This window comes from Salvelinus alpinus, chromosome 9, assembly GCF_045679555.1.
Source record: "Salvelinus alpinus chromosome 9, SLU_Salpinus.1, whole genome shotgun sequence".
NCBI lineage: Eukaryota > Metazoa > Chordata > Actinopteri > Salmoniformes > Salmonidae > Salvelinus > Salvelinus alpinus.
This window is the reverse complement of record NC_092094.1, coordinates 78,562,747-78,573,587: the sequence shown is the minus strand read 5'-3', so window position 1 is coordinate 78,573,587 and position 10,841 is coordinate 78,562,747. Positions and strand designations below refer to the sequence as shown.

General features: G+C 43.5%; 1 protein-coding gene across 5 annotated transcripts in view; it reads left to right on the top strand.

The window, feature by feature from the left end:
• Positions 1 to 620: 620 nt before the first annotated feature.
• The window catches only part of LOC139530679 (palmitoyltransferase ZDHHC14-like), a 94,081-nt gene continuing 83,860 nt past the window's right edge, over positions 621 to 10,841 (top strand). For 2 of the 5 annotated variants that reach the window (XM_071327294.1, XM_071327291.1), the window contains exons 1-2: positions 622 to 1,090; positions 4,907 to 5,216. In XM_071327294.1, coding sequence (XP_071183395.1) covers positions 4,972 to 5,216 — 245 coding nt within the window. In that variant the 5' untranslated portion in view covers positions 622 to 1,090; positions 4,907 to 4,971. Of the gene's footprint in view, positions 1,091 to 2,676; positions 2,808 to 4,906; positions 5,217 to 10,841 lie in introns of those variants that run through there. The other 3 variants (XM_071327293.1, XM_071327295.1, XM_071327296.1) reach the window with 3 other exon arrangements.

Below are 10,841 nucleotides of genomic sequence, written 5' to 3'. Positions count from 1 at the left end.
AGAGGAAGGAAACCGCTCAGGGATTTCACCATGAGGCCAACAGAGAGTTTAATGGCTGTGATAGTAGAAAAGTCAGGATGAAAAGTCAGGATGAATCAACAACATGGTAGTTACTCCACAACACTAACCTAAATGAGAAAGTGAAATAAGGAAGCCTGTACAGAATACAAATATTACAAAACATGCATCCTGTTTGCAATAATGCACTGGAGTAAAAATAAATGAAGTTTATGTCCTGAATACAAAGTGTTATGTTTGGGGCAAATCCAACACAACATATCACTGAGTACCACTCTCCATATTTTCAAGCATGGTTGGTGGTGGCTTCATCAATAGCCTAAAACACAAGGCCAAATATACACTGGTGTTGCTTACCAGGATCTAACAGGGCCTAATTTTCATAATCTATTGATCATATTGTTCTATTATTGAAGACAATAATGCTATTTGTTTTGTATTATTCAAGCATTGGATATTTGTTTTCATTTTCTATCCAGATGTGCAATCAATTATATAATGGTTCACTAGGTACATTCCCCATAATTCCTGTTGCACAGCTATCCACTAACCAAAAAAAAAGAGGAGGAGCTGTGTGCTACGTATGTGGTAACGTTTTCTTGTTGCAATGAGCAGCGCAACGTGAGGGTGGCAGCAGTGGGAATACTTTCCCAACAATAGCAAACACAGTGTGTGATATCGATGTTTCAGCAGCCTGTCTGGGAATAGTGTATCGCGCAAACGAAGGAGTACGTGGCAGAATAATCGGAATATCTTCAGATTTGGGATGTCTGTAGCTAGCTGGAAGAGGCGATCTTTCATACTGCGCGCGACGACTAGCCAGAGAGCCAGGATGGAGCATCTTTTCTAAACATCCCTCGCGCTATCTGCTGCGGTTGAAGTGGTGTGGGACCGATGACCGTGTCTATACGCTGACTTTCTATGAATGAAGCGTTTGGTGTTTTCAGACCAGGCATAAACGTTTTGTAATTCAGAGAGAAAGGATGATATTGGTTTCGACTGCAGTTCGCAACAAACCCGGATACAAAAGCGGAAAAAGGTGCCGTACCACAAGCAGTGTCGACTTACTTTGGTGAGCTGTCAGAGGGGTAGAAACACTAACGTTAGAATGATTCGGTTTCTGTGATGGTATGCCGCCGGTGATGTGACCGTAATGTTTGCTGAATGAAAACGGGTTTTGGTTTACAGGAAACGACAGAACACTCAGAAGCCCCCCCCCCCCGAGTTTCAATACAAGTATGTTACAATGTCGTTAGCTTAGCTAGCTGCATTTTATTTTTTGTTGGTAGTTTGCTACTAGCTAACGTTAGCTGTCTATACCTAGCCGTAAAGTACATTTGCCGGATGATTTTCACGTAATATTAGTTAACGTTTGATTATTTGGTAATGTTAGTTCCGTTAGCTAACTACACATTGTTACAGCGGTGATATAAACGCTTCCGCACATCCCGTTACATTAACTAACTAGTGTAAAACATAGCAGGCAAACTTTCAAATAACCTGTTCTTGGCGATACGTTCTCAATTCAGGCGATACGTTCTCAATTCAGGAGAAAGGTATATCTTATACATATCCGTGTCCAGTTGCAGGTGGTTCTCCAAAAACCAGATAATATTCAGAAAAGTATCAAATCCACGTTTTGTAGAGTTAGAAATGCCTCTTGCATGTGTGTAGATCGTTGTTTTGGTCGCACTGTGAAGCGCTGTCATTTAGTTCTGCACGTGGCCGCGACTAGTTCCTGCAAAGATGTTGGGAAATGCAAGATCTCTGGCAACTAAAATGGCATGGGAACTCACTCGGTGCCAAACGTGGATTTAATATATTTCTGAATATTCTCTGTTTTTTGGAGAACCACCTGCAACTGGGCACGACATGTATAAGATACACTTTTTGCCCGAATCGAGAGAATTAAAGTATCGCCAAGAAGAGTTTAGTTAAATGTGCCTGCTATGCTTTACACTAGCTAATGTCTAAAGGAAAGGTTCACCCATTTTGAATGTTATATTGTTTTTGTGCATCTCTGAGTGATGTTCTATCGATTCCCTGGATCATTTAATGTTTTCATGTGTTTCTGAGTTATTGGCGTTCAAGCAGGCATAAATCCGGCAGGTATGACGTAGTACCGTGATAAACCCGCTCTCACTGCACTGGAAGTTAATATGAATACGACTTTTAGATCGCAAAAACGTCTATCATACATGTCAATCTTCAATACTGTCCGATGTCATACCTCGGGAGAATGTATTCTCTCAAATGAGCCATTGATAATATTTTTGCGATATTCCTACCTCGAGAAATGTGTAATTTAACGGAGGGCCTAGGGTGTATTGCATGGTGCTGTTGCCAGAGATATTAGAAAGGAGATAAGAATCCAATGAATGAAGGAGCGTATAAACGCCCCACCCAGCAAGACCGCGGACCAATCGTGTTCACGTTGTCATGCTGCATCACGCGTTTGCTAAGCTAATCCTTTTCAAATGTAGTGTATATGTCAAGAAATGTGCCTATTAAGTATGTCATGATTCCAAAGCTATACGATACTACAGATCCCATTTCGGAAAAGATTTGTAATGTTCAACTTCTGGTTTATGAATTTGGTGCTAATGTTAGGTTTTTGAGCGATTGCCCAATAGACTCCCATTCAGTCCTTGTCCCAGAATCGCCCAGAATGCACCGTGCGGACCATTTACGTTGCATGGGCAACTTTTCCCATCTTCTTAAAAGTATATCCGCCGTTGCAAATGTTAGACTCCACTCTGTGAGGGACATCGATCAGCAGGTTGAACATGGTGAGATTGTAGACTCCAACATTGATAGTGCAGTTTGTTTAGGCGATTTTTACAGTTAACTAGCTACGTTACATGCTGATATTGTCTTTGGTATTGTTGTGTTTAGCTACGTTTGCTAGCCAGCCAGCCCATTGCGGAATTTGGAGTCGACTTGAGCTGCAACAGATTTCCACATGGAAACAAGATTTTCAATGGTGCTACCAACCTTATTATGACGGCATATAACACAAAAATGTATCATTTGTTCACAAAAAATATTGTGCTAATTTAACACTGTAAATTAAAGGAATAGGTGGTTTTGGGTGGATTGTTAGCTGCTTTTAGCAACTCTAGTATTTACACTAGGGTTGCTGGGAATTAGCTTGCAATAAAAAGGAATAGTCCGCCGAAAACCAGAAGTTAACTAAAATTACATTTCAACTTACTGTGTCGATTGTCTGTAGCCTTGGTCCTTATGCAGGGAGGAATTTTATAAAAAACAAAAACATGATGGGACATATAATTAAACAGAATTTCCACAGGTGGGTCTGTTGTAGACCCATGCGGTTCCTCAGTAAGGTCAGTTCCTCTGCTTACTTACATCATGTTAAAAATAAAAGTCCCCCCACAAGTTCTTGCTTTATGTGCAAGTGTGGTGCATGTGCAGGACTTTTATTTTGATGTGAGGTAAGTGGACAAGAAGTGGGTCTATAAAAGACCCACGTTGGGAAAGCCTTTTTAATTTATGTTCTATTAGATGTTTTTCTCCATCCCCCCCCCCCCTGCAATAAGGACCAACCCTATGGACAATCAGCAGAGTAAGCTGAAATTGTCTTTTATTTAACTTTTGGCTTCCTGTGGACTATTCTGTTTTTTTTTGTAAGATAATTCCTGAGCAACGCCAGTTTCAAGTTAATGGCACATGCTTAAGTACAGTGAAATGCCTTTCTTGCAAGCTCTAACCCCAACAATGCACTAATCAATAACAATGTAATACTACAAATAATAAGGTATAACAAAAACACACAAGATCTAAGAACACAATAAAGTAAGCATACTATATACAGGGTCAGTTCCAATACTATATTTACAATGTGCAGTGATATTGGATCAATAGAGGTAGATCTGTATAGGGGTAAGGTGAATAGGCCTCAGGATATATGATAAACAGAGTAGCAGCAGCATATATGATTGAATGTGAGTGGGTGTGTGTAGTCAGTATAAATGTATGTGCATGTTATGTGTGTGTGAGCAAATGATGGAGTGAGTGTTTGTATGTGTGTTGGAGTATCAGTGTGCGTAGTGTAGGGCTCTGAGTATGCATAGAGAAAGTGCAAAAATAAAATAGTCTGTGCAGCCATTTTGTTAGCTATTTAGCAGTATTATGGCAAAAGGATAGAAGCTGTTCGTGAGCCTGTTGGTGTCAGACTTGATGCACCGGTACCGCCTGCCGTGCGGAAGCAGAGACAACGGTCTATGGCTTTGGTTGTTGGAATCTTTTAACGATTTTCCAGGCCTTCCTTTCACACACCGCCTGATATAGCGATCCTGGATGGCAGGGAGCTGTCCGACCCACTAGGCTGTCCGCACCGCGCTGGTTTGTAAATACTAGCGTTGCTAAAAGCAGCTAGGGTATGGAAGCATTCAACTTTCACCGCCATAACAATGTGTGGCTAGGGCCAAGGAACATTAAACAATTCCTTGCTAGTTGCTAGTGAAAAGTTTCAAGCATATGAGAAGCTGTCACTTGTAGCTAGCTAGTTATCTTAGTGGTAAAATGGGTAGCCAAGTAGGTCTGGCTGTCATGCTAGAGAAATGTGTGTGCTGAGATTTAGCTACATGAACTCATAAAACATTAGCTGTCTGATTTAAATGGTAGCTAGCTAATCTTATAAATCCATACAACCTCATCAGCAATAATAAAACAAAAATTAAAAGTGATCTTAAAGTCAGACTGGTCCCAGATCTGTTTGTTGTTTTGCCAACTGTTGTTCATTGTCTTTTTGGCATGACAGCAACCATAGGAGTTGGCTCGGCTGTATACACCACCCACAGATCTGGGACAAGGCTATAATCAGACCACTTTCTTTCCAGTAACATAATAGTTGCTTTCATTACAGCGGTGCTTGTACCCCCTGGCCCTGGACTGCTTCAACTGTTGGGGGATCTCACTGAGTGACCATTGATGCTGCATCTCAGGGTTGCGGAGCCTATGCGAGAGTGCGAGTACAGCCAGATCAGCACTCGCAGCTCGACACCGATGGAGACTCCATACAAGAAAAGGACCCCAAAGAGGAGGAAGTGGCAAGCTTTCCCAGGGCGGAATAAATTTTACTGCAATGGGAGGATCATGATGGCCAGGCAGACAGGGGTCTTCTACCTTACCCTTGTCCTAATTCTCGTCACAAGCGGACTCTTCTTCGCTTTTGAGTAAGTAGCTAAAGGTTTTGCCCTTTGATTTTGCCGTCGTTTCTTTGGCCATGCCCACTTTGCCTATGCACTGGGCATTGGGGCTGTCTGGAGTTTTGGTGTGCTGTAGCTAACAAAGAGCCAGGGTTTATGGCCCAACCTGTCACTGTGTATTAGCCAGGGGTGGCCTGTATGTGGATGAGACTGTGGCTCTCTCACTCACTGTTCCTCAAGGTGATCTTTCACCTTGAGCTGTCGTACTGAGCAGCGTCTTGAACTTAGCAGAGGGTTTAAAGCCTTTTCATTCCGTTAGCGCAGCTCTAATGTTTAATCTTAGACATTTTTCTGGAAGTGTCATAGCAATTAATTAGAGGGTAGCGTAGGTAGGCTACTTGTCTTAACTCTCATTCATCACTCTTACTGACAGCCAGGACAGCCTACTTGATGTCCATTTGCCTCTCTGGTTAGTAATCATGGTAACACTAGTTGTCTAGTTTCTTTAGAAAAGGTGTGGCTGCTCTTGTTTCTCTGTCATAGTCACCGCCTCTTTGGTTGAGTGACTGCACTATACGATACTTGTCCATGCATGTAGATTGGGGCGGCAGGTAGCCTAGTGGTTAGAGCGTTGGGCCAGTAACCGAAAGGTTGCTGGATCGAATCCCTGAGCTAACAAGGAAAAATGTGTCATTCTGCCCCTGACCAAGTTACCCCACTGTTCCCCGGGCACTGATGAAGTAGATGTTGATTTAAGGCAGCCACCCGAGGGGTGGTCAAGACACATTTCAGTTGTACAACTGACTAGGTATCCCACTTTCCCTAGACTGCATAAGCCTTAAATGGTCAGTCCTTTCCAAATAAATTAATTTCAGTTTCATTAACATTTTTCTTCTAGACAACTCCTCCTCTCTCATTCTTTCTCTTGTGTACACACACAGCAACACACAAGTAATCCAAACCCCATCCATTCTAAACACAGCAGTAAGAAAAAACAAGTACAGTGAGGGAAAAAAGTATTTGATCCCCTGCTGATTTTGTACGTTTGCCCACTGACAAAGAAATTATCAGTCTATAATTTTAATGGTAGGTTTATTTGAACAGTGAGAGACAGAATAACAACAAAAATATCCAGAAAAATTCATGTCAAAAATGTTATAAATTGATTTGCATTTTAATGAGGGAAATAAGTATTTGACCCCTTCTCAATCAAAAAGATTTCTGGCTCTCAGGTGTCTTTCATACAGGTAAGGAACGGAGATTAGGAGCACACTCTTAAAGGGAGTGCTCCTAATCTCAGTTTCTTACCTGTATAAAAGATACCTGTCCACAGAAGCAATCAATCAATCAGATTCCAAACTCTCCACCATGGCCAAGACCAAAGAGCTCTCCAAGGATGTCAGGGACAAGATTGTAGACCTACACAAGGCTGGAATGGGCTACAAGACCATCGCCAAGCAGCTTGGTGAGAAGGTGACAACAGTTTCTGTGATTATTCGCAAATGGAAGAAACACAAAAGAACTGTCAATCTCCCTCAGCCTGGGGCTCCATGCAAGATCTCACCTCGTGGAGTTGCAATGATCATGAGAACGGTGAGGAATCAGCCCAGAACTACACAGGAGGATCTTGTCAATGATCTCAAGGCAGCTGGGACCATAGTCATCAAGAAAACAATTGGTAACACACTATGCCGTGAAGGACTGAAATCCTGCAGCGCCCGCAAGGTCCCCCTGCTCAAGAAAGCACATATACATGCCCGTCTGAAGTTTGCCAATGAACATCTGAATGATTCAGAGGACAACTGGGTGAACGTGTTGTGGTCAGATGAGACCAAAATGGAGTTCTTTGGCATCAACCCAACTTGCCGTGTTTGGAGGAGGAGGAATGCTGCCTATGACCCCAAGAAACCATCCCCACCGTCAAACATGGAGGTGGAAACATTATGCTTTGGGGGTGTTTTCCTGCTAAAGGGACAGGACAACTTCACCGCATCAAAGGGACGATGGACGGGGCCATGTACCGTCAAATCTTGGGTGAAAACCTCCTTCCCTCAGCCAGGGTATTGAAAATGGGTCGTGGATGGGTATTCCAGCATGACAATGACCCAAAACACACGGCCAAGGCAACAAAGGAGTGGCTCAAGAAGAAGCACATTAAGGTCCTGGAGTGGCCTAGCCAGTCTCCAGACCTTAATCCCATAGAAAATCTGTGGAGGGAGCTGAAGGTTCGAGTTGCCAAACGTCAGCCTCGAAACCTTAATGACTTGAAGAAGATCTGCAAAGAGGAGTGGGACAAAATCCCTCCTGAGATGTGTGCAAACCTGGTGGCCAACTACAAGAAACGTCTGACCTCTGTGATTGCCAACAAGGGTTTTGCCACCAAGTACTAAGTCATGTTTTGCAGAGGGGTCAAATACTTATTTCCCTCATTAAAATGCAAATCAATTCATAACATTTTTGACATGCGTTTTTCTGGATTTTTTTGTTGATATTCTGTCTCTCACTGTTCAAATAAACCTACCATTAAAATTATAGACTGATCATTTCTTTGTCAGTGGGCAAACGTACAAAATCAGCAGGGGATCAAATACTTTTTTCCCTCACTGTATATGACCTCTCTGAAGTACCAGATTTCCCCAACCCGGACTGGTTTACCCTGTTTTAATGAAACTTCTACAGATCTGTCAGACTTGCTTGTTTTACAAGCATTTCACTGCACCTGCCATAACATCTGCAAAGCTGTGTACGCGACCAATAAACTTTGATTTGATTTGTTGTGACACATTGTTTGTTTCGTGGTGAAGTGTGGAGCCTGTAAAGCCAGAGAGCTGAGTCCCCACTTCTCCTCTCTCACACTGTGCCTGGCTTTATAACAGTGCCTGCTGCATCTCAGCAGCAGGACAACCTGTCACCTGGGGGGGTGGGGGAACCGACTCCCCTATTTTCATCAGTTTGTAAATTGACTCCTACGTCCCATGGAGTACAGGGATGTCTCAGCATCTCTATGCTGGACTAGTCAGCCACTCTCTCCCTGCTAGTCCTCCTGACGAATCATTCCTTGTGACAATCTGCTTCTTTTCCTACCTTGGCTTGGATGTTGTTGCTGATTCAGGACCGGCAGCTTTTCTCACTAGGGGTTCCGTATGCATGATCAAGACCTGGGTATATTCTTTATGTCATATCAATGTAAAAACCTTTTCCATGTTGTCATTTATGCTAATCCTGACCTGCTGCCAGTTCCATTTCATTAGTAGTGCTCTGCATGATGTGAGAGATATTGACCTCCTGATTTCCACCAACTTTATCAGCTAGACTTGTGTAAACTCACCTCAGTGCCGTCACTGTCATAACCCCAGTTGCCAAGAACAATTCTGGTTGTGAGCATTCATCACTGTAAAAAATAGGCTACAAGTTATATTTTGGCCAGTGGAGAGCTGTCTGTATATAGATGAAAGTGGCAGAGCCTGGTAACCATCCAATCCTCACACAGGGACCTCCATCCACACACCCGGAGAATACCAGCTGCTTCCTAGTGAAACACCCCTTAGGGCTTAATATCCTGCCTGCCTGCCCTGCCCAGTTGATCCACCACTCTCTCTCGGTGTCGCCTGCTGCCTCTGTTTGTTATCACTACAGTGTTCTGTTCACAGGAACAGCAGAGGACAACGGAGAGCTCCGTACCGTAGGCTCAGTAATGTCGCGTCTCCTCTCTCCAGACCTGCAGGCCATCCGAGTCCTCCTGACTATCCTCTCTGTTCCCCGCCGTTCAGCTGAGAGGAGCCAGATATCTATCGGACAGGGTGCTAGTCAGGACAGTGAACCTGCTCACTGTGGTTTGCTGTCCTCAACTTTAATGTGTCTAGATTTGCTGTGTATTTCCTACCTTTCACACGCCGGTGCTAGTCCAGCCCAGGGCATTGTCGTGAACGTCTAGCCTAATCCCTTTTGGTGCCTGCCTGGCTGCCATAACGCTAAACCCTCATTCCTCTTTCTCCTTCAGATGCATATCATGACAAGGTTGAAGGTGTGTTGTAACCAAATGGCAGAGGCTTGGTTGTCTGCCTGTCACTAGCCTTAAACTCACATCAGAGGTCCAGTCTGGTCAGGTCATCCATTGTTCCTCTGCGCTCTCCAGACTTCCAGACTCCAGATATGAAGCAGTGAAGCTTGGGAGGCAGCAGGAAAAGCAGATATTGTCTTCATCCCTCTTATTGTCCCCCATCTCAGAAAGAGATACTCGGCTATTAATGTATGGTAAGCCCTCTTAGTGAAAGCCAGACTCTGGTCTGTTTATTATTCTGTTCTGCTGCTCCCGCCCAGACGCCCATGTGCGCTGTTGCAACTTGCACATGTTCCCCCTTTCCCCTTGTCCTGTAAAAGTTTTACCCATACAAATGTTTGAAGTAGTTATTTTGAGGCACTGTAGTTCATGTCCTTTAGAAAGTACTGTAGGCCTTGTTCCACAGTACTTCTTGTTGTCCAAGGAGATGGTCTGAAGTCTTATGTGTTTGTCTATGGAAAAACTATTCTGGACTGAACACAGGCTTAGTTTTTGAAAGCAGCTAGCTTGTGACACTGCACAAATGAGGTGTGTGTGTGTGTGACATGCAGCAAATCATAATAGATGGCACGCAAGATCCAGTGACCCTCTCTCGCTCTCACTCTCTCTCGCAAGCTTGCTCTTGCCCTCGCTCGCACGCCCGCTCTCGCCCTCTCTCACTCGTGCCCTCTCTCCTCGCTCTCTGTTGATGATGCTTAGCTCAGACAAGTATGGTTGCTATTAGACCCGCTGCTTTGTCTCGCTCTCTGAAATTTGTGCAAGACCGAGAGATGCAGATCCCCCTTTGTTTGTTTGCCACGTTGCCTCTATATTTTAATCTCATCTACCACATGTGGCGTGCAAGTCTCTGTGTTTGCAGGGATGGAATTGTTTATTGAATTTAAGGAGCATTTCTGCACCCTCTGACTTGTATAATCGGGTGGGTAGGTGAGTGTACATTCGCGTGATCCTGATGTGTGGTTGCGTGGGTATGTGTGTTATGGTTGCCCACTGTGTGTGACCTCATTCTGAATGTCATCTCTCTGTGTGACATTCTGAATGTTTTACTTCAATAATAAGGAAGGCCAGTTCCTTCCTGCCACATAGCAGCAAAAACACGCAACGCAACAGTTAGGCTACTGCCAGGGATCGCATGATGATGTAGTGACCTAACGCTAATTTCAACTAACACATGATGGCTTGGCAAAATTTAAAGGTAATGGAAATGTTTAACCAGTTGTGTTATGGTGAGTATGTTTAGTGTGGTTTTTGAGTGGGTGTTGGCAAGCAGGATCTTGTTTCTCACACACACACACACACACAAGGGATGTGACAAATGGAGAAATGTTCTTAACATTTAAACTGACCTTAAAAAAATCCATAAAAATAAAATACATTTTAAAAAGTCATAATTCTGTGTGAATTATGTGAACAATGGAGAATATGGTCCTATTGTGTATGGTGTTCCTATTACATGACCGCTAAGTCAGGCTGAATATCAAACTCAGAACTTGGCCCTAAGCCCTTTTATATCAACTTGGCCACTCGCTTTTGTGTTCGGTAGTGATCACTCGAGTCTGCAAGTGTTTTGGCCAAAATGAGCATTGAGACGA